Source organism: Macaca nemestrina, chromosome 3 (assembly GCF_043159975.1).
Source record: "Macaca nemestrina isolate mMacNem1 chromosome 3, mMacNem.hap1, whole genome shotgun sequence".
Classification (NCBI taxonomy): Eukaryota; Metazoa; Chordata; class Mammalia; order Primates; family Cercopithecidae; genus Macaca; species Macaca nemestrina.
This window is the reverse complement of record NC_092127.1, coordinates 24,179,945-24,203,325: the sequence shown is the minus strand read 5'-3', so window position 1 is coordinate 24,203,325 and position 23,381 is coordinate 24,179,945. Positions and strand designations below refer to the sequence as shown.

Below are 23,381 nucleotides of genomic sequence, written 5' to 3'. Positions count from 1 at the left end.
TAAATGGAATTGAGACAAATCCATCTCATAAATATCAGCATAGATCAAAATAAATTCTAGACACTACAATTTAAGTTTAAAAAGTATGAAACTAGAAAACTTTGGTATATAATGTTTAGAGGGGGATAGAACTTTCTAAATTTCTTGTATAGACACTAGTACATAGTGGACACTTAATATTTATTGAATGAATGAATGAAATGGAAAAGCAAAGAGACCATAAAGAAAAGATCAATAGGTTTGCCATTATGTGCTTAACATAAATATCTTAATGTTCTGTATTTTAATTACAAAATTTGAAAGGCACATGACACACTTGGAAAATATTTATAGTGTGTAATAGAGAGCTAATTTTTTTTCTAAACAACTGTTGCAAGTCACTAAGAAAAGCTATGCATTTCAATAGAAAAATTAGTTAAACTGTACAAATATGTCACGGAAGAATAAATAGAAATAATCACTAAACATAAAAAACTGTTCTAGTTTTATTGGTTAATTAAAATAATGCAAACTTAAAAAATTCCATTTGTCATTAATCAAAGTGACACACTTTAAAACACATAATAATTCCATTGTTTTAAAAAAATTAGAAATGGAAAGTTTATGATACTGTTGCTGGTTATATTCCTGTACCTTACAAGAATGCAGTTTGGAATACATTTTTAAATGTAGACAGTTTTAGCTAATACAAATTTTAATTTAAAAATTTTTACCTAAAAATGTGCTTAACTTGTGGTCAAGTCATTCAGTTTCTAGAGATTTCTCTAAGGAAAGTACAGATTTGCACAAATAGTAGCTACAAAGGTGTCCACAGTATTTTTAATTTTTAAAATATAAATGACCGAGTATCACCACTTAGAGATTACTAGTACTAGTGTAGTGGCTGTGGAGCTGGCCTGGCTGGGCTCGAGTCCAGCCTCTGACACTCCCAGCTGAGTGGCCTCATGCTGTTTCCTAACTTCTCTACATCTCAGTTTATTAATCTCTCAGATGGGGGAAAATGTAGTCCCTGTTTCATAGAGTGAATGGGAGAATTCCATGCCTGACACAGAAAGTGTTTAATAAGTATTAGCTATCATTTTATTAGTATTTAAAAATGTTATATCCAGTCATTGGCTACCACTCAGCCATTAAAATATCATTTTAGAAGGGTATTTAATAACATGAAAAGGTGTTCATTATCTGTTGTCAAGCAAAAAAAAGCAGTATATAAAATGGTATATAAATGATCACATTTAAAAATTATATAAATACATTGCGAAAAGAATGAGAAAGAGATCTATACAAATGTTAGTAGTGGGTATCTTTAGGTGGTAAAATGATGGGTAATTTAAATTTTCTTCTTTGTTCTTGTCTGTCTCCTCTACATTTTCTACAATGATTTTTTTTAAGCAAAAATAAGATCTACCAACCAAATGAAAAATAATAAAAACAACCTCCTACTCTAAATCACACTTTTACACAGTTAAGAGTAGCTTATGTGAAAATAGGATAATTTTAATAGACTAAAGCTGATACACTAAAAACAGCATGAGCCTTATGGTTCACTGGATGTGAACTCTTAGCTGTGTGAACTTAGATATGCTATTTAACACGCCCAGCTCTCAGATTCCTCCTTGTGAAATGGGTATGAATATCTTTGCATATCCAATGCAAATATTGAAGTGCAGTAAAATAGTTCATGTGAGAGCTATTCATAAACTGAGCACAGCTATACAAATATGAGATCTTATAACCATCAAACCCTACTGATGTCATTAGATTTTCTGTCCCAAAGAACAGCATGGATCACGTCGCCAGTAAAATCTTTTCTTTTCATTAGAGAAGCACTCGGGGTTTGAGAGTCTTCCTAGTTGCTGTTAAAAACTCATTGCATAAAAGTATCAAGCTTTTGGCTCCACATTATTTCTTTGGTATACATTTCTTTTTTCCTTTGTTTTGCTTCCAAGATATGAGGGGCAGTGAATCATTCTAAAGACTTAACATGAATTCTTGAAACTTGCCTTTATTTAAAAATTTAAGATGACCATTCCAAAGTAAACATATTTTACAGTCCACTCTGAAGGAGACTCAACCTAATATTCTTTGATAGGAAAAATGTTTGAAGTAGTTGAGGGAAGTTGGGAAAATAATAAGCAAAATTTGGAAATAAACTTTACCACATGTTTGAACCACCACAGAGGACAGATCTTGTTCTGCAGTTCAACTATTTTCTCTTCTCCTTGTATTATCCTTAACTATTCATAATAACAACGTGTGAACCACTATAGATCAGACAGCGATGTCCCAAAATTTGTGAGTTGCATGCTGGTTTTCAAGTTACAAAGAGAAGAAAACTGGCAGCCCACAAAAATAAAACTTTGAAAGAAATTTAAACACTTTTGAAATATTTTTATTATAAATCTGAGAAAGTTAGACATGAGGAATGCTGCTCTTGTAGGAAGCTTTATTTTTTCTGCGAGGACAACCGCAAAATAGTTAAAATATGACCAGCTTTCAGTGTTTTCCTTTACCTTTCCTATGTCATTTCTGTCAAGTGGTCATATCAATGATTATTAAATTTATAATCCTTTTAATGCCTCATCTGAACAGCTTGCTCCTGAGACCAAGGCTGTCATTCATTGGATTATGGATATTCCTTTTGTGCTCTCTGCCAATCTCCATGGAGGAGACCTTGTGGCCAATTATCCATATGATGAGACACGGAGTGGTAGGTATTCTTTCTGCTTCTCTAATTGGTTCAAAGTTTATAATACTGTACAAGGGTTTACAGGATGATTTCTGTAATTTTTTTTTTAAAGAAGTGGACGTTAAGTGATTTTTGCCTGAAGAAAGAACTATGTTTAACAGGAAGCTCTCCTAATCATTTCATGTGGTGTTGGCATATCTATTTGGCAGAAAAGGACTCACTTTTTCAATAGTTTAGGTGAAGAGGAACGTGATCTTGACAGAGTACCTAGACAACAGAAAGGGAGAAAATATACGTCATAAACTTGGGTCACTCCTGGACACTGATAAAGTGGAGAGATTACGGAAGTTTTGTAGATTCATGTAGAAGATGGCTTGAACATGGGGGCAGCCTCTTGGTGCTTGATCAGGTCCCCAGTGGATCTCTACATGTGTCTTATTGTGTTCACACAGTTTTCCTTTTGGAACTATTTCTGGTGGTGTCAGGGAGGGGGAGTGGTGCTTTGGCTTTCTCTAACTAGTTTTAGTTAAGCTTCAGACAAAGCAACCTTTGGCCAGATAGATATTTTCAACTTGATTTTTGTTGCTGCAGGGAATTTCCTGCTTTGGATCTATTTTCAGGGGCCTTTGAAGAGTTAGCTCTTTGTAAAAACAAGATGATTATTTTATTTTATTTTTTAGAATTTTAGATTCAGGGTACTTGTATAGGTTTGCTACATGGATATATTACATAACGGTGAAGTTTGGGTTTCTAGTGTACCCATCACCAAAAGAGTGAAACCAATAGGTGATTTTTCATCCCTCACCTCCTCCCATCCTCCCCACTTTTGGAGCCCCCAGGGCGTATTATTTCCACCTTTTATGTCAATGAACAGGCATTGTTTAGCTTCCACTTATAAGTGAGAGTATATGGTATTTGATTTCTGAATTATTTCACTTTGGATAATGGCTCCTAGCTCCATCCATGTCGTTGCAAAATACATGATTTCATTCTTTTTTATGGCTGCTTAGTATTGCATAGTTTATCCAATCAACCACTGATGAACAATTAGGTTGGAATCAGAATCCATGACTCTGCTTTTGTGAATAGTGCTGCCATAAACATATGAGTGCACATGTCTTCTTTATATAATAATTTCTTTTCCTTTGGATACATGCTCAATAGTGGGATTATTACATTGAATGGTAGTTCTATTTTTAGTTCTTTGAGAAATCTCTGTATTGTTTCCCATAGAAGTTACATTAATTTACAATTCCACCAACACTGGTGGGAATCCATGTCAACATCTGTTGTTTTTTGACTTTTTAATAATAGCCATTTTGAGTCATATATTATGATATTGTGGTTTTAATTTGCATTTCTCCGATGATTAATGATGTTGAGCATTTTTTCAATTATTTTGACTGCTTGTATGTCTTCTTTTGATAAAAGTCTGTTCTTGTCCTTTGCCCAATTTTTATTGGGGTTGTTGGGATGATAATTTTAGATACTGGAAACTGAGTGTTGAAGAACATCTTTGGGGAAATAACATTGTTAAATAAATTTAAAGATTTTGTGGTTTGTTGATAATTGGGAAACTTGTAGGCCTGCATAATTTATAATGCATTAATAAGAATACAGTGTATCAAAATGTGTTATTTATTTCTATAATACATATAGGAGATTAAAAAAATCTAAGACCAGATATTGAATGGTATATATGAGAATGATTCATAGTGGGTATGAGATTAGTATAGGTACGTTTTTTAAATTAATAATTTTAACAATAAAAATCTTCCTCCTATTCTCCCAGGCCTAGTTTCCTATGACTTTATTACCTTTCCTTGCAAAGCTTTCAACTCATAAGTAGAATGTACATTCTACCCAATTTCTACTTTGTAGTATTAGGAATGGAAGTTTTGTAACTTAAAAACTAAGTGTAATCAGTATTTAAACTTTTACCTCCTTCCCATAGTTATGTAGCTAAAAAATACATCAAAAATACAATTACTCAACACTGAATCACTCTTTAGAAAACATGCGGTGCTGCTTGGTCTGTGTCTGTTTCTTTAATCTTGTGGATTTGTTTTCTAGGTAGTGCTCATGAATACAGCTCCTCCCCAGATGACGCCATTTTCCAAAGCTTGGCCCGGGCATACTCTTCTTTCAACCCAGCCATGTCTAACCCCAATCGGCCACCATGTCGCAAGAATGATGATGACAGCAGCTTTGTAGATGGAACCACCAATGGTGGTGCTTGGTACAGTGTACCTGGAGGTGAGTTTCTGTTGTGCTGTCTATGTGATTGTAGCTTATTTACAATGACCATTTAGGTTTAGAGAGTGATTTAGATTTAGAGAATCTTCTACCGTCCTCCATCATTAAAAAGTAGACTGAATCTATAGTTCTTCCATTAAAGTCAACTTTTTGCATGAATGATTACTATGTATAATTTTGTTTTTGTGAATTTTAAAAAGTGTGATGCTAATAGAAGAGATACAGGAAATGAACTGAAGACATTCATTGGGAAAATAATAAATTGAATATTGTTAATTACGCTACTTTTCAAGTTCAAGCCTTAGGGAATGAGATGGCATCCTTAGTATATGCCAGTCATGCTCGTTCACTGTAGGTAAATATACATTTTAGAGGGCTTGCTTTGGCTTTTAGCATAACCTGGTGCACAGTTCTCTTTTATTAAATGATGGGATAATGGGGAGTATTTGACATGGAATATTTAGTTTATGTTCACTACTCTAATAATCCCTATGAGATCAGGTAGCTTTTCGCTGTTTAGTTTGAAAAGGAAGCAGTTGCCATGTGGGACAGTAGCTGGGGGAGGCCCCTTCCTAGGTAGCCAAGGCAGCTCCCTTGGCTTCCTTGTCCCAAGGCGGACTTTACAGAGCTCTTATTTTCACTAACACTCAAGGATGAAGATTGAAATGTGAAGATATTTATATATTTTTTTACTTTTCTCTTTGCCTGAGAAAAATTTTCTGTGGCCCACCTGGAGGAAGAAAATTTGTTAGGGTAATAAGCAGCATTAGCTAATTGTAGGGTATTGGTGTGTTTAATATGCTTAATTTTGTTGAATTACGTGCTGAGAAAAATATTCTTTCTGATTTTTTTCTTTCTGATACATGTTAATTCTGTTTTTATTTATATTTTGCATTTTATCCAGATCAGACTTAGTACTCTTTCCCCCAATAGCTTCAGAAATATGATCTATGTCAAATTTAGGATTTAGAGCATGTCTAGTACATCAGATGGGAAGTAATTTTATACTTTAGTTTTTACAAAAACTTTAATGATTCCTTGGAATTCCTTTTTGAACAAACAGTATATTGTCAACAAAATATAAAGTAATCTATATCAGTAGAATACTGATAATAACATTATTAACGATAATAATAATATTAGTTAACGATTATGTCTCATTTAGCTAAACAGTCAAAGGAAGCTCCGTTAGTCTTCAGTTCTGTATATAGTGAATAACATTCATGTCTTAGGTCAGGTTTTCTAGAAGCAGAGCCTGGACAGGGATTTGGATGCTTGTAATTTATCAAGGGAGCACTTTTTAGGAAACACCCTGTAGGGAAGAGAGGGAAGCAGAGCAAGGAAGGGGATAGAGCTAAACAGGGGTGTGGTCTCAGGCAAAGTCCAGCCTTGGCCTGAGCCATTGGAAGAAGCCTGGAGCATAAATTAGGGGCAGGTTTTTCTTCCCTTGAGGGAAAAGGATGAGCCTTTGGTGGCTCTATATTGGTCAGCCATTGGTTGTGGGGTGCCAGAAGGAATTGGGGGGAGAGATAGGAGGATGTAACTCCCAAGCCAGGTGGAGATTCCGGCTCCCACCAGCAATTCTCTGGAAAAGGGCTGGGGGATAGCTGTGAGATCTAACAGCCAACACCTGTAGCAGTTTGAGTCTGGATGCCCTGGCTCCATAAAAGCAATCTGGTGGACACTAACAGCATCCACTACTAATTTGAGTCAGATTTAAATTAAAATTGCTCTGGATGCAGACTATTCTCTTTGGTGCTATTTGAAGTACTGTTATCATTATATCTTGTATGTAGTAGATACTCAGGGATTGTTGAATTAATATATAGTGTGAAAGGAAATTAAATTCTGGGACCTCAACCTCATTTAGCTAAAGGGAAAAGTCAAGCTGGGAACTGGGTCACACAAACCTGCCACCCCATTTTGGTTCCTAAATAAGATAACTACAAGATGAGAGGATACACGCCTCCCTCATATTTTGCCCACAAGGAAATTCCTGGTGAGCTGTTAAAACTTCACCTTGGCCATGTAAATTGATAGCTTATCTTTACAGGTGCAGTCACCCCAGCCCGCCAGACACAAATGCATATCTGATTGCTCCCCTACCCCATTTTGTCTGTGTTATCTTATGTAAAATGCACATTCCCCACATTTTTCCTCTGCCCCCTTTTGTTTATGTGAAAACTGTGTGCTTATCAATATCCCACCCTCTCCCCTTTAAATTTGGGGTCCTCAAAATCATCTTCGGAGAAAGGCATAGACCTGTCTCTGGGGCGCATCCTTAACTTTGGCAAAGAAATCCCCTAAAACGATTGAGACTTGTCTCATCATTTTTCTTGATTGACAATAGTATATTGCCAAGACTCCCAATCCCTCAGAAATACACTATGATACTGATTGGGCTTAAGGAACAATATAGTATGACAGATCATGTCACATGAAGCTCCAAGTTCTTCTCCAGTAGAAAGGTAGACTTAGAGGGATGTGCATTTCTTTAACAGATCAGTAGGGATGAAGTCTTTTACCCTGTTGTCTTCTCCAAAGCCCACTCCAGCAGTGTGGAGGGTGGGTGATGTCCGCATTAGCACTCTGAAGCAGCAAGTGCTTTTGCTTAGGAACCTGTGAGTTTGTGCTTTTAAGGTCTAACAAGCCCCCACCTTTGTTGTTCAATCCCTTACAGCAGATGATTCCTGTTAAGGTTTCCCACAGGCTCCCCAAATGCCCTGGTTTGTGTACCTTTTACTTGGTTCTTGATTCAGAAGACTAGCCTGCGTAGAGTTTTAGGCTCCTTGTGCATATTTTGACTTTCCATTTGGCATTTTGGCAGGGATGCAAGACTTCAATTACCTTAGCAGCAACTGTTTTGAGATCACCGTGGAGCTTAGCTGTGAGAAGTTCCCACCTGAAGAGACTCTGAAGACCTACTGGGAGGATAACAAAAACTCTCTCATTAGCTACCTTGAGCAGGTAAACACAGTCTCCAGCATAAAATGCAAGGTTGAGAAGCATTCAAACCTGGCATACAATGGTCTTGTTAGAGGAGTCCAGTGGAGTCCATCTGGTGCAGAATGAGGACACCATATTTGGAAGGCAGGTGTCAGCAGTGTTTCAGTTAGGCTTTTATTTGTCGTTTTGTGGCTCGTGACTATTCACCAAGAACTGACTAAACTGGACAGTATAGAGAAAAGATGTAGAATCTTGTTTGTGTTTGTATTATTCTAAGCAAGGGCAATCTTAGGACTCCACCCTGATCACCGTGAGGCATCCCAGGCAGAGTCAGAACAAAAGTAAGGCAAGCGAGGCACCTAGAATGGAAAATTTAAGGAGGATTTTAATCTTAGGGACATGCAAGTACAGGATTAGCACTTGAGAGTGAGTGTCTCCTTAAGTTTTGAGCTATACAGGCATCATCTTTCTCACCCTAGACTCAACTGTATCACAGGTAATAATAATAATAATGAGTTATGTTTATTGGTCATTTACTATTTCCAAGGCATTATACTAAATGCCTTTTATGTAATAACTAGTGCATCTAATCCCCACAACGACCTTATGAGGGAAGTTATCATCATCATCATCATCATCATCATCATTATAATCATCACTAAATTAAAGATGAGGAATCAGAGACACAGAGAGACTAGACAGCTCACCTGAAGTTGCTTAGCAAGAATCCAAATCCAGGCTGTTTCCAGAATCACCATGCTATGCTGACTTTCAGAACAGAAGCCTGGATCTTTACCAGAGAGCCATTTACGTAGCCATTCCAATGGGATCCATATAGAATTTTGGGGGATCTCACCATCTGCCAGAATAAAATCCTTCACCTACTCAGGCCAGTCCCCTGCCAACCCCACCCCCTGCATAGTATGTAGACACTGGCACCAGGGGCAGTGGCGGTGGGAAGACCTAAAGACTCTGTTCGTTCCTGCAGCGCTTTGCCAGTCTTCAAATTTTACTCTAAATGTGGCCATTTACTCCTAAAGTCAAGTAGAGTGATGTTAGTTTCCTGTGCCAACAAATAGTCCAGACCGATCTGTTAAACTAATTTGACATAAACAAATGCTGTTAAATAAACATTTAAGTATTTATATGTATATATGTACATATAAACATATATATATAATCAACACTTTTTTTTAAAGTAAAACGAGGAGTTGAATCCAGTTTCTTTCTCCACCATTGCACGGCCCTGTTGCAGTGGTCTCTATATCTTGCTACGGCCTCCTTTGAATAAAAGCTGCTCTACAAAAAACAACAACAACAAAAAAAGAAGCAAAATCAGCATAGGAATTCTTTTACACATGTCAAATATCCATATATTGTCATACTATCATGGAATACATCCACTGATGTCAGACGGTGATTAAAGAACACATTCCACAGGATTCTTTTTGAATCAATGGATTCCTGCTGCATGTTAGCTTAAAAAGGTATTTTCCAACACAAAAACTAAGGATAAGTAGTCCACGATGACTCTAGAACAACTGTGGTGGGAACCCCTACAGAACGTCTCCTTTGAGGAGAGCTGTATTTGGATGGATCTTCTAAGAGCAAAGTTAACCGAAAAGCATGTTTTTGGATAGAGGAAGTAAGATGGGACTCACTGGGGTGTTCTCCATTTAGATGTCAAATACAGTGCTTTTAATTTTAATAAATATTTAATAATATTTTAATTTTTAATAATATTTGTATTTATACTCCTTAATACAGTGCTTTTAATTTTACATACGTATTTTTCCAACAAAAATGTATTGACTAGTTTCACATCCCAGGCATTCAGTGAGGCACTGGGGATAGTGACCATCCTCAGGAAGGCTTCACATGAGTGCTGTCAGAAACAAGAATACCTCATCACAAGAGAGGAGGAGAGCTGGCTGAAAAACAAAAAAAGCTTAGCCACAAGGAGCAATGGCAGTGCACAGAAGGGGACCTAACCCAATCACGGGAGTTTGGAAAAGGCTTCTTGGAGCTGTGCTATAAGATTTACTAAAGTTGATGCCCATAAGATCATCACTCTGATCAACAATTTAGAAACATCCTTAGCTGCTGTTTAAATCATCTCTTAGTTCTTGAGAAAAAAAATAAAATACAAAACAAATAAAACACGTCTTCTTACCATATTGAAAAAGGAGATTTGTCATATTTATGGTGGCAGGGGGGCATGCATCCAATTCATTTGACAGCGATATCAATTTATATATAAATAAGCTAAAAAGAAGAAGGATAAAGTTATACAATCCTATTTTATGCTACTCGGAATAAGAATTTGCTCTGTCCACAGATCCATGTGATCTACCTTGATATGGCGTTGTCATTATGATGCTAACTGTGTCTAAGCAGTGAGTGGTATTTATAACCAGCTCATCTAGCTTGCATCATAGAACACTCCAGTTTAGGAAAACAAAGGCTGATGAAAAATCAGTGAGGGCTGCCAGAAGTTCTGTGTTGTAATTGTTGTCTTGACAATGGTGGTGATTAGTAATTGAACACCTGGGCCTAAAATCTAAGCTTGGACTAGTTTACAACTCATAGAAAGTAGGTGATTAGGAGATCTATTTCTGTAACTGTTGGAGAGGAAATCCCTTGCAGAGTTTTAAAGAGATGTTTGCAGGGACTAGAATTGTAAAGCTAATTAGACTAAAGAGTTTGCTAAGGAGAAGAGCTCCCTTCCACTCAGTAGCTTTGGAACAGTCTAGTTCTCAAAATTCTCGAAGAATTTCTTAAAGAATGGTTCATGGGCACCTGCGTTAGAATCATCTAGAGTTCTTATTAAAAATGCGTTTCCTCTCCTACCATTAAATCACACTCTCTGCAGGGAAGAACCCAAGAATCTTCAGTTGCAGCAAGCTCTCTGTGTGACATGGAGTACATGAGGGTTTAGGGGGTGTAAACAGTCCTAGCAACAATGGAGAATCTTCTGGATGCTTTTTCAGCCTTCGCTGAAACTGAGAAGTCCTGGAATCTGGGGAGTGATCATCGCAGGCAGCACAAGTGTAGTAAAACAGCTTCTTCCAGGCATGAGTGAAATTTGGACTTTCGTGATTTCTTTTGCAAAAGCCATACAATCTGAATTTTCCAGTCTGAATTCATGGGGAGTTGACACAGTCCATACACTTCTACTGAGATTTATTACTACACTGGAATTTTTCAAACAGAAAAGTTGACATATCACAGACAGACATTTACTTCTTTAACTATTTGTTAAACTGCATACTGAGATATAAGTCTTGGATTGCAGAGGCAGAAAAAAATAAAGCCATGAATATTAACCGAATATATTTGCGCCTAATACAGGCAAATAATCTGTTCTTGTAGTGATTGATTTACTTACTTTACAATGATGTGGAAATTAGAAACTTTCTTTAAGGCTTATAATATTGATAGTTTTAGGATTGTAGTGCCTCAAGGGGAATAAAGTACTTGGGTAAATCCTCTTTTATCAGCTAGCATCTTTCTAAGTTTTATTGAATGGGGCATCATTTTAAGAAATTTAGAGTTTGGGTCTCTACATATAGCCCTTTTCTTCTTCTCTACACTTTTTCTGATTTTTCATCTTTTAATTCAGAAAGTTAAGTTTTCATGTTTCATGTTTTTCAGTGGCTAAATTTCAAACTCTTTTCAATTTTGGTTGTCTGATTCATAAATAAGTTATGGAGAAAAGTTAGAATTGAATAACTCTTAAACTTTTAAAAAATATATTTACTCTCTTTACTATACTGGTTGCCAATAAAATGATCATTATTACTGACAACAGGGATAGCCTTTTCCTATTTGCAACATTAAAAAAATTACACGTTATTTTTATAGGGTGTGAGAGGTTTCTTTTTTAAAGAAAAATGGCACACACAAAAAATATTGCTGGTAACACGGGACATCTTTTTGATAAAACAGTGTACCACTGCCGAATTTATTCTTTGATGACAAAGGGTTACAGGAGACTTATCTCTCTGCTGTAGGGAAATAGTCAAATATCATAAGTAACGAAAGACAATTTATTTTCTATAGCCCAATTGGGTGAGGCACAACCTGAGCATTTGGGAGGTTGGTGCATATTTTGTTAAGTAATCAAGTTTAGTGAATTACCATTTGATACTTTAGATGCAGTACTTTCTTAAAGACCTGAAGTGACTCTGTCACTTCAAACACATATTGACTTTGATGAATTGTCTTTCCAAAATAAAGAGAAAAGCAGTTTTTGTAGTTTGCAGTGTATTAAATAATAGCCAGTTGATGACTACAACTTAATTTAGGGGGATTATTCTCAGTGGCAGCTCTCCCATCTTCTTCCTAATTCAACATCCTATTTTCTGTTATAAGGTTCCCTACTCTATTTTCAGCCAAAATAATGTTAATAGATTTAATGCAAAAGCAGTCACAGTATATATTTTTTAATCTAGAATGAGCTAATATTAAATGGCTTTTATTATGATATCCTTGTTAATTGACAGTAGCCATATAACAGATACATAGATGACCAAAATTAAAAGAGAGTAAGTTATGAAATACGCTAAGACTAGAACTTTACACATATTGTAGCAGGATCAGCTGCAGACAAACCCCTCAGACATGGAGTTAAAGAAGGAAGGGCTTTATTTGACCGGGAGCATTGGCAAGACTCACGTCTCAAAAACCAAGCTCCCCGAGTAAGCAATTCCTGTCCCTCTTAAGAGCTCCCAACTCTAAGGGAGTCCACGTGAGAGGGTCACGATCAAGTAAGCAAGCAGGGGTATGTGACTGGGGGCTGCATGCACCGGTAATTAGAACAGAACAGAACAGGACAGGGATTTTCACAGTGCTTTTCCATACGGTGTCCGTAATGTATAGATAACATAACCAATTAGGTCAGGGGTTGATCTTTATCAGGCCCAGGGTGTGGTGCCGGGCTGTCTTCCTGTGGATTTCATTTCTGCCTTTGAATTTTTATTTCTTCTTTCTTCGGAGGCAGAAATTGGGCATAAGACAATATGAGGGTTGTCTCCTCCCTTAATATGACAGTTTTTTATGATTTGGAAGGTACTAAAGTCTTTTTTTTTTTTTTTGGACACAAATAAGATATTAATTTTCATTTCTCTATTTATGGAAAAGCAGAATAAAATGCACAAAAAATTCAGTGGCCTTTTGTGCGTGTCTTGATTCTTAAACAATGGGGATCCACGGTATTTGCTGGAAAATAAGGAGATGCTTGATATGAAACATATTTAAGGCCATTTCTATAATTTATAGGTCATATTAACTTTTGGTTGTTTTTGACCTTCACAGATACACCGAGGAGTCAAAGGATTTGTCCGAGATCTTCAAGGTAACCCAATTGCCAATGCCACCATCTCCGTGGAAGGAATAGACCACGATGTTACATCCGGTGGGTCTTTGCCACAATCTGGAGGCTCTACGTTATGTACAACAGCATAATTACTAATTATCATAATTATAAGTCTTATGCTCTTCTGAGCAAAACAAATAGCTCGTATCTCTGCAGCATTTCTGAGCTTTGATCTGGTGAAGTTTCATTTGTGGGCTCAGGTCAGGCGGAGTGGAGCCCAGGGCGGCTGCTGCGTTACAAATCCGGGTGCAGCAGGTGGCGCCCTTTCCTCAGCTGTCTCGCCCCAGAGCTGGGAGGTGGTGCCACAGGCTGCCGATTCTTCGCGGTTCTTCAGGCAAAGGAAAAGGAGCTGCCAGAGTTAAAATACCAGTGACTTTCTGGTCTGTGTTAAGAAGTGCTAACGAGCTGCTAATGGGGAGACCGAAGGAGGGAGCGCAAAGAGGAGGAAGGAAGAAAATTGCTGCGGGTTGTGTGTCTAAAAATTCTCACACAGTTTTTCATTTAATCCATAAAATAAATCCGCAGGGATTCAAGGTTAAACAAGAATTTATAGGATTGAGGTGCAATGTTAGTGACTTCTAGGTTTTGAGCTCAATTTCCATTTTCCCAGTTGGAGGAAAATGATTATTTTTCTGGCAAATCTACCTACTCCCATTAATAAACATTGATCCAGGTCATTTTAATTGTCATTTGTTGGGATATTTTCAATAATGACAGCTTTTTCTTTTTAGTTATAAACTCTTTACAACTTTTTTTAGACCTTGTGACAATTAACCTTTAACTTATGTCCCAAACCACTCTGTATCATCAGCTCTTTCTTAACCTTCACATTTATAGCTTGGATAAAAAAAAAAAATCTTTAACATTTGTCCTCTAAAACTCCATTCATTCTTCATTTGTCAGCAGCCCACTAGGTGCCAGCCAGTATGCCAGAATCTGTGCCAAGATGTTACCCCATGTAGCCCCTTAGCCCTTAGCTGGGAGGGTGAAACCCAGCATTAGTATCCCTGCCACAAGAAACCTGTTAGCCCTAATGTGTCATACAAATATTTTATTTTCTCTGCATTCCATGATGTGAACTGTTTAGGAAAATCTAACCAGGGAATAAACAGGTGGAAAGAAATTAAACCAGAGGAGGGGCTCTAGAACACTCCAGCTTTTCAATGGCAAGGTGATAATAAGAAGGAACCAGCAATAGAACTGAAGGTAGAAAGAAAATGCAGTGTGTTGTCCTGGAGGCCTTAAAGTGCTTCAAGAAGGAGGGAGTGAAAAGGCATCAATTAAGATGAACCTTGTGAATGAATCCTTGGATTTAGCAGTTCAGAGGATCTTATCAAAATCTGTTCAATGGAGTGAGTGGTGGGATCCTGATTGGACTGGGTCCAAGGGAGAATAAGAGAAGAATCATTCTGAGATTGAGACATGAACAAACCTTTCCAGAAATTTTGCTATAAAGCAAAGAAGACAATGGAGGCAATAGCTGCAAGGAGATGTGGATTTAGAGGTAGATTTGATGATATGGTGATGGGGGCTTAATTTTTTTGACTGTACCTATTTTTGCAATGAAATAAGATGTAAAGTATCAACTGGGAGGATGAACGGGATGTGTAGGGTGTTAGGAAAAAGAAGAAGGTAAGAAGGTGTGAAGTGTCTACGAAAACCTTGCTCATCAAAGTGTGGCCTCTGCTCGCCACCTTAGCATTGCCCTGGGGCTGGTCAGGAATGCAGAACCCGGGAGCTGGAATCAGATTTTGCATTTTACTGAGTTTCCCAGGTTTGCTCCCAAGTTTGAAAATCACTGATTTAGGCAAATGGGAGATTGAATGGACTAGGGTGCCCAATGTATTCTAAGTCTTTAGAAATCTAAATTTCTAACTAGGGCCTCAGAGATCCTACAGGGGCTACCTTTGGCCCACACTCTGTGAAGATTCTCTGACTGTCAGGTCGTCACCTGGCAAGAGTCAAAACATGATGGTTGTATGTTCTGACGCCACTGCTTGGGGACTTCATCTGTCTTTTTCCCTGTGTTGCTCCTGATGTGATTAGAAGGTCTATGATCGTACGAGGTTTATTAGACACTTTAACATTGATATCTGTAAAGTAGGTATAAGAAATGAAGCCTGTAAAGAGAGTTTCACGCCCTATTCAATAAAATTTCATTAAATTCCCTACATATTTACTTTAAAAATCGAGAATCAAAAAAGTTGAACTGAGCTAGACTGGGTATTCCTTAGATGGCATAATTATGCATTTTGTAATTCTGCATATGTCATGTGCTTTGTGATTTGATATTCTGCTTTCCTACAGCAAAGGATGGTGATTACTGGAGATTGCTTATACCTGGAAACTATAAACTTACAGCCTCAGCTCCAGGCTATCTGGCAATAACAAAGAAAGTGGCAGTTCCTTACAGCCCTGCTGTTGGGGTAAGTAATCATAATAGCCAAGTGCTATAATAATAATTAAACATTTACCATTGTCAGGCATACTTAAGTGACTTATATTTAATCTTCATACTAGCCCTGTGAGGTAGGTAGCATTGTTATCTCCACTTAACAGATGAGAAAACTGAGGCTTAGCAAAGTTAATATGAAGCTCTATTACCATTTCTCAGTTTTTGAAGAGATTTACAAGAAAATGAAATAAAACTTTAAAAAATTAAACTTTTATTTGCTAACCTTGATTTCCATCTAAATGGGATTATATTTCATTTGCCTTTTTATCTTTAGCACCTAGCACATGCCTTTCTCAATAAGTATCTGAAAAAAAATGATACGTAAAAGAAAATTCTAGGTGCTAACCAAACATTTATTTAGCGTATTCTATGTGCAAGGCTGTCTGTGCTAAGTACTATCAAAAACCATATCTTATTTAAGTAGGTCTCATTTGTTTGTTAGGAAGGTGATGGTGATAAGACCAAAATTTCTCTTAGAGAAGAATTTTACTACTACCTTTGTATTATATGCCTGGGCCCGTGGGAATATCTGTAGGATTTCTTGAAAGTCTACAGGGCTTACTTGAAAAGAATTTATTATATTTTTGTTTATCCACCCAAAACTTGAAGTATAAATTCTTGGTTTTTGCAAACAAAATATTTTGAGTTGTTAACTGGTACATGGCTTTGATTGTGTGCATGTCTACACTGGGCTGTATATGTATTAAAATCAAGAGGTATATTTGGGTAACTGAAACCCGGAAGAAATGGCCCCGGGAACAAGTTGTAAAGGTTCAACTATTTGGATCCTTTGTCTTTCTGGCATGTGTTAGTGCAAGGATATAGTGAATGGAATCACGATCCAAAATAATCACGCATTTCAGTGGCCAAATCAAGAAACTCGTAGTTCCATCTGGGATGGGGCCTGAGAGGATTGGGGTTGGGGGCGGCCTACTTTGAACAGCCTTTTACGCGGAGTGTGTGGCTTCTCCATAGACCTGATGAAGATTCCTATTCACAAAGAGAGTGGCTTGGACACATACTTGCTTTTGTCAGTTTCTTTAACAGATTCAAGATTCTGGAAAGCAGAACCATGTAGTTTGGGATACCAGCATGCTGAACTGTACTCTTCCACATTCCCTCCCACATTAGGAGAAGATTCAAGGCTGACAGGAGGTGCTTACTAAATAGCCAAAGGCAGAAAATTAACTATAAGTTAATTTCTTTTCTTTTCTTTTTTTTGAGACAGAGTCTCGCTCCGTCGCCAGGCTGGAGTGCAGTGGCGCGATCTTGTCTCACTGCAAGCTCCGCCTCCCGGGTTCAAGAGATTCTCCTTCCTCAGCCTCCTGAGTAGCTGGGATTACAGGCTTGTGCCACCACGCCCAGCTAATTTCTGTATTTTTAGCAGAGACAGGGTTTCACCATGTTGGTCAGGCTGGCTTTGAACTCCTGACCTTGTGATCTGCCCGCTGGGACCTCCCAAAGTGCTGGGATTACAGACATGAGTCGCCGCGCCCGATCAGTTCTATCTTTTTATGAGGAGAAGAGACTGGGGCAGGAATTTTGTGAATTATATCTGTCTTCAAAGCCATTAAATCAAAGGACATTTCAAACATAAGGCTTTTGAATTTTTTCCCCCTAAAAATATCTTTTATTTATCACAAGAGATTTTTATTTCAGGATTTGCTTTAATTCAGGTGGCTGGATTGAGTTTATGCTGAAACTGCCCTTATTTTTAAATTTCAATTAAAAGAACACATGCAGTTTGATAGTAATATGCTCTTGATTTTCTCTTTTAGGTTGATTTTGAACTGGAGTCATTTTCTGAAAGGAAAGAAGAGGAGAAGGAAGAATTGATGGAATGGTGGAAGATGATGTCAGAAACTTTAAATTTTTAAAAAGGCTTCTAGCTAGCTGCTTTAAATCTATCTATATAATGTAGTATGATGTAATGTGGTCTTTTTTTTAGATTTTGTGCAGTTAATACTTAACATTGATTTATTTTTTAATCATTTAAATATTAATCAACATTACTTAAAATAAATAGCCTCTTAGGTAAAAATATAAGAACTTGATATATTTCATTCTCTTATATAGTATTCATTTTTCCTACCTATATTACACAAAAAATATAGAAAAGATTTAAGTAATTTTGCCACCCTAGGCTTCAATGCAATATTCCTGGTATTATTTACAATGCAGAACTTTTTGGGTAATTCTAGCTTTTAAAAATTAGTGAAGTTCTTTTACTGTAACTGGTGACAATGTCACATAATGGATGCTATTGAAAAGGTTAACAGATACAGCTCGGAGTTGTGAGCACTCTACTGCAAGGCTTAAACAATTCAGTATAAATTGTCGTTTTTTCTTGTGCTGACTAACTATAAGCATGATCTTGTTAATGCATTTTTGATGGGAAGAAAAGGTAAATGTTTACAAAGAGGTTTTATGAAAGGAATAAAAATTGACTTCTTGCTTGTACATATAGGAGCAATACTATTATATTATTTAGTCCGTTAACACCACTTAAAAGTTTAGGGTTTTCTCTTGGTTGTGGAGTGGCCCAGAAATGCATTCTGAATGAATAAAGGTTAAAAAAAAAAATCCCCAGGGTGTGTATTTTAATTCTCTAAGATTTTTGGTCTAGCACTGTGGTCTTGTGATGAAAACATGTATCCTCTTAATAGTGGCTTCTCATGTGTTCATCCTGTACATTTTAAAATTTGTTAGGCGACCGCTGTGTGCCAAGCACTGCATAGCCTCTATGTATGTTATTGTGGCAGGCGAAAGGTTCTGATTTTGGACACAAAAAATAAATAAATAACACACAAATCAATGTTTGGACACAAACTCTGAATCAGTAACACACAGGTTAATATGTAATTATGCGTTGTGATAAGTAAAATGACAAGAAAGAGCAGGGTATAGAGAGAAAGAATGACAGAGCAACTTAAATTAGACTGGATGAGAGGAGTCAGGGATGCATCTTAATGCACAGACCTAGAATATTGAGTGGGTGTGAGCAATGCAGAGTGTCTGAGTGTAGGGGTGTGTGTGTGTGTGCATGGTGGTGGTGGTATGGTTGATCAATGCTGCACGTGTAAGTTTTGGTTACAATCGTGCTGTTATAATAGTAGGCCCCCACATATATCCTGGGTTAAACACAGTGGAAGTGTATGTTTTGCTCGGGTACCTATACTGGAAAGAAGACAGAAAGATGGGGTGACTTTTCTTCACACAGTCTGGGACCACGTTCTGGGATCCATTCTGACAGAAGATCTGCCATCTTCTGCACACGGCCAACAATGCTGCATTGGCGGTCGTCTCTACTGCAGCCAGTGGGAAAGCGGAAAGAGCAAGGGGGAGAATGCAGAGCGTGTTCTTGTGGGCAGGCCTGGGAGTGGTATACATTACTTGTGTTCACATCACACTGCCTGGAATTGTACATTCTTTGGCTACAGTAACTGCAAGGAAGTCTGGGAAATGTAGTCTAGAAGTGCACCCAGGTAGGTGAGGAGACATGGACTTTGGGACAGAATAGCAGATGCAAAAGCATTCAGGTAGGAAACACATGGCTTGATGGAGACTGAAGAAGGACAGATGTACAGTTGCCTAAGAGAAGCTCACAGGGTGAGAAGAAAAATGAGATTGAAACTGAGACTCCGAAGAGCTTCGAAATTTTGCTTCTCGAGGTTTAGATAAGAGAGGATAGACTGCAGTATGCTGCCGTAAGAAGCAACTCCAAATCTTAGTGTTCTAACTTAATAGTAATTTATTTTTCATGCAAAGTCTGTAGGTCTACGTAACTCTCCAGGAACTTTGCCCTGCATGCTGTGACACAATTATGTAGAATGTTTCCACCTGCGGCTCTGCCATCTCAGCACAAGGTTTCTTCACTCTACTGTGTTGGTCACAGAAGAAGATAACTGGGGCCACTTCTGCCCACAGCTCACAGGTCAGAGCTAGTTACATGGCCTTGCCTAACCACAATGTTTGGTGAGCACTGTCACTGCCGCAGTCCTCTCTCTGGTGCCAACACAACTTTGCTCTCCTTTTTCCAAATATAGGACTCACTTTGCAAGGGAGACGACTTAAAGTCACATCAAATCATGGCTTTGAGCTTCAATTTCAGAATCTCTGAGTGATCTCACAATAGTCTCTATGTCAGGTCTGTATATGGCCAATCCTGTTTCAGGGACAAGTAAACTAAGAAGACAGGTAAAATGCATCCCTCACCCCCAGTGTGCAGTGGTAGAACAGGATCAAGACAATATGAGGAAACGCTTCCATTTGAAGTGGTGAGCAATGAGAGGTCCCAGCGTTCAGGCCTGCAGCAACTCAGGAATCTTGCCGAGCAGACACTTTATGGGCCTTCTATTTTGGGGGTAGAAAGTGTTTCTGGTTTCAGAATTCATTCTACACTTTGGCAAGAGCTTTCTTTCTTTTCTTTATTTTGAGACAGAGTCTCACTCTGTCGCCCAGGCTGGAGTGCAGTGGTGCCATCTCGGCTCACTGCAAGCTCCACCTCCTGGGTTCACGCCATTCTCCTGCCTCAGCCTCCCGAGTAGCTGGGACTACAGGTGCCCGCCACCACGCCTGGCTAATTTTTTTTTGTATTTTTAGTAGAGATGGGTTTTCACCGTGTTAGCCAGGATGGTCTTGATGTCCTGACCTCGTGATCCGCCCGCCTCGGCCTCCCAAAGTGCTGGGATTACAGGCGTGAGCCCCGCGCCTGGCCAAGAGCTTTCTTTTCCTATTGTTCTCCATGGCCTTGACTTTGCTCTCTTAAACTTCTGTCTGTTCACTCGGGACCTAAGTTGGTGGAGGTCCTGACCTGCATAGCTGTATCATCTGGAATATGGGACCTCCCCACTTACTGCAGAGGGTGGGGAGGAAAGACTGGAACGGAGGAGTGGACCCTCTCATTGGCTTAGCCTGGAGGTGACACATGTCACTTCTGCTCACATTTTGTTGTCCAGGACTAGTCACGTGACTTTGCCTAACTGAACAGAATGCAGGAAATGTAGGGGAGGACACTGGCTTTATGTCTCCAGTATAGGGCCATATGGGCCAAATGTTGGAAGGAAAGTGTTAGTTCCATGTGGTCTTGTCCTTGCACCCATTTCTCTTGATAGAGGGCTTCAAAGCTCCCTGTCCTGGTCATGCTGTTAACATGCTCCAGTTTTATCTAATGGCATAGGGGACATAGAATTGAGCACTGTTGGGAGGGAAAGTCCTTTCCCTGGTCTTACGTTTTTGTGTTGAAGGACCTCCATTGAAATACAACTCTTGGCCTGTAGTCTCACTCCTCACACACTCCTTCCAGCAGAGAAATCAATTACCTAATGGCGAGGTGGTGACGGGGTGCTAATTGGGTAGAACAACTCTATCAAAGGACCGTAAACTTCCCATTTTCCTCCCTAGAGACAGCTCCAGACTTTCCTTTGGGTGGAGAGGGAGGCTTTGGATGTGTATTCGGACAGAGGAGAGAGTTGGCAGTCATGGAGTATTAATAGGATCTTTGGTTCACAAACCTAATGTCATTTTCTCCAATTAGTTTATCAATAATAAAGCTGACAGTTTAACCTCTGTCTGTCTACTGATCTGTGTTTTACTTTTCAACTGCTTCTGAACTCAGGAGTAGAAGAAATAGGCAACTTATACTGAATGCCTAAAATTTTTAAGAGGCATACATGTGTAGTATTTTAGATTTGTGGCTTTTTTTTTTTTTTTTTTTTGGTGAAAGTAAAGTGGGGCCAGGAGCGGTGGCTCATGCCTGTGATCCCAGCACTTTGGGAGGCCAAGGAAGATGGATTGACTGAGTTTAGGAGTTTGAGACCACCCTGGGTAACACGGTGAAACTCTGTCTCTACTAAAAAAATATAAAAATTAGCTGGGTGTGGTGGCAGGCGCTCAGCTACTCAGGAGGCTGAGGCAGGAGAATTGCTTGAACTCGGGAGGCAGAGATTGCAGTGAGCCAAGATTGCGCCCCTGCACTCCAGCCTGGGTGACAGATGAGACTGTCTCAAAAAAAAAAAAAAAAAAGGTGAAGTGGGCAGCATCTTTCTCTTTTGACTACTCTCCTTCTTCCTCTCCTTCTTTCCCTTCTTCCTCTCCTCCTCCTCCTCTTCGTCCTTGTCTTCGTCGTCGTCTTCTTTTTCTTCTTTCTTGGGATGTCCTCTGTTGTCCAGACTAAATTTCAGTGGCTCCATCATGGCTCACTGCAGCCTTAACCTCCCAGGCACAGGCGATCCTTCCACCTCAGCCTCCTGTAGCTGGGACTATAGGCACACACCACCACACCCAGCTAATTTTTTATATTTTGTAGAGACAGGGTTTCACCATGTTGCCCAGGCTGGTCTCAAATTCCTTGGCTCAAACAATCCATTTTCCTTGGCCTGCCAAAGTGCTGGGATTACAGGCTTGAGCCACCACACTGGGCCTATACTTCTCTTAATTCAGTCTAAGATGATACTGACATTTATTTGAAGTTAAGTCACATTGTTATGTCTATAAACTTAGCATAAATGAAAACTCTGAACTAAGATTTTTCGATCTGGTTTGGAAGTGAAGGTTAGAGCAGTCAAGGATATGGAAGATACATGAGCTGAGGGTTAAACAGATCTGGATTATGCACAAGAGGGTCAAATAGCTCTAGGTAAGAAAAATAAGAACAGAAGGGGACTGAGTCATTGATTTTAATGAAATAATGAACGCATTTTGAACTTCGCTTTTTTTCTCTGTCATTGACAATGAAAATCAGACACGTTACTATGGGAAAATAGCTAATCTTAACTCTTTTTAATTTCCAATTTTTCACATAAACAAAGGTATACATGACTTGCAGAAAGGGAAATATGAACTTTGATATTCATATTTTATTTATACAGGCAACGTCTGAAATCTTTCCATGATTTGGTGTTGTGGGAGGCTGAAAAACCATCATTTGTTCCAACATATTGCTCAACTTGTCTTTTCAAAATTCCCATGACGATTGTCTTCTGTGGTTAGGACTGGATGACATTTGGAGTTTCTGCCTCAAAAATGTCAAAATAGAGTATACCTAAGCTTTTACATCTCACCTTGTAAATACACTACATCCTGGTTTTACTGTTCTTAAGTAAACATCTTTCTAGGCACTTACAAATGGTCTGATTCTTTACTCTTTCATTTCTTTCTCCTAGACAGTCAGCCTATGAATCAACTCAATCATGACTTGAATTTCTAGGGTAGTACATAATTCTAGTTTTAATTTAAATCATTGCAAAATTCCCTGAAGATCAGTGTTTTTAAAAACAAGTCAAAGATTTGGCTTAGCTGGGTTAAGGGTCATCAGTGTGACCCAAGCTGATACTGACTATGGTCTGTACTGATGACTCAGAAAGAAAAATCCCCTTGATGAAGTTTACTGAAAATTTCCATGATGCTAGGGGCCACAAAAGCTGTAATCTTTTGGAGGGTGCTATAGTTTCTTCGACCTCTTATACACATTATCCTGTCTTAGCTCTTTTAGTATTCTATCTCCTTCCCTTTCCTTTCTCCATTCTTTCCTTTTGAAGATTCATTCAGCAATTACTAAGTGCTCACCCTGTGTTCTCTACCAGGGATTCCAGTAGCACTTTGCTATGGTCTATGGTCACCACCGCCATCACTGTTATCATCGTCACCATCACTACCAT

At 38.5% G+C, this 23,381-nt stretch overlaps 1 protein-coding gene across 1 annotated transcript in view; it reads left to right on the top strand.

Annotated features, from left to right (window-relative positions):
- LOC105466723 (carboxypeptidase E) overlaps positions 1-18,538 on the top strand; it is a 121,251-nt gene extending 102,713 nt beyond the window's left edge. The window contains exons 4-9 of the mRNA XM_071092856.1: positions 2,593-2,714; positions 4,767-4,945; positions 7,773-7,912; positions 13,208-13,307; positions 15,576-15,694; positions 17,502-18,538. Coding sequence (XP_070948957.1) covers positions 2,593-2,714; positions 4,767-4,945; positions 7,773-7,912; positions 13,208-13,307; positions 15,576-15,694; positions 17,502-17,600 — 759 coding nt within the window. The 3' untranslated portion in view covers positions 17,601-18,538. The remainder of the gene's footprint in view (positions 1-2,592; positions 2,715-4,766; positions 4,946-7,772; positions 7,913-13,207; positions 13,308-15,575; positions 15,695-17,501) is intronic.
- Positions 18,539-23,381: the final 4,843 nt, after the last annotated feature.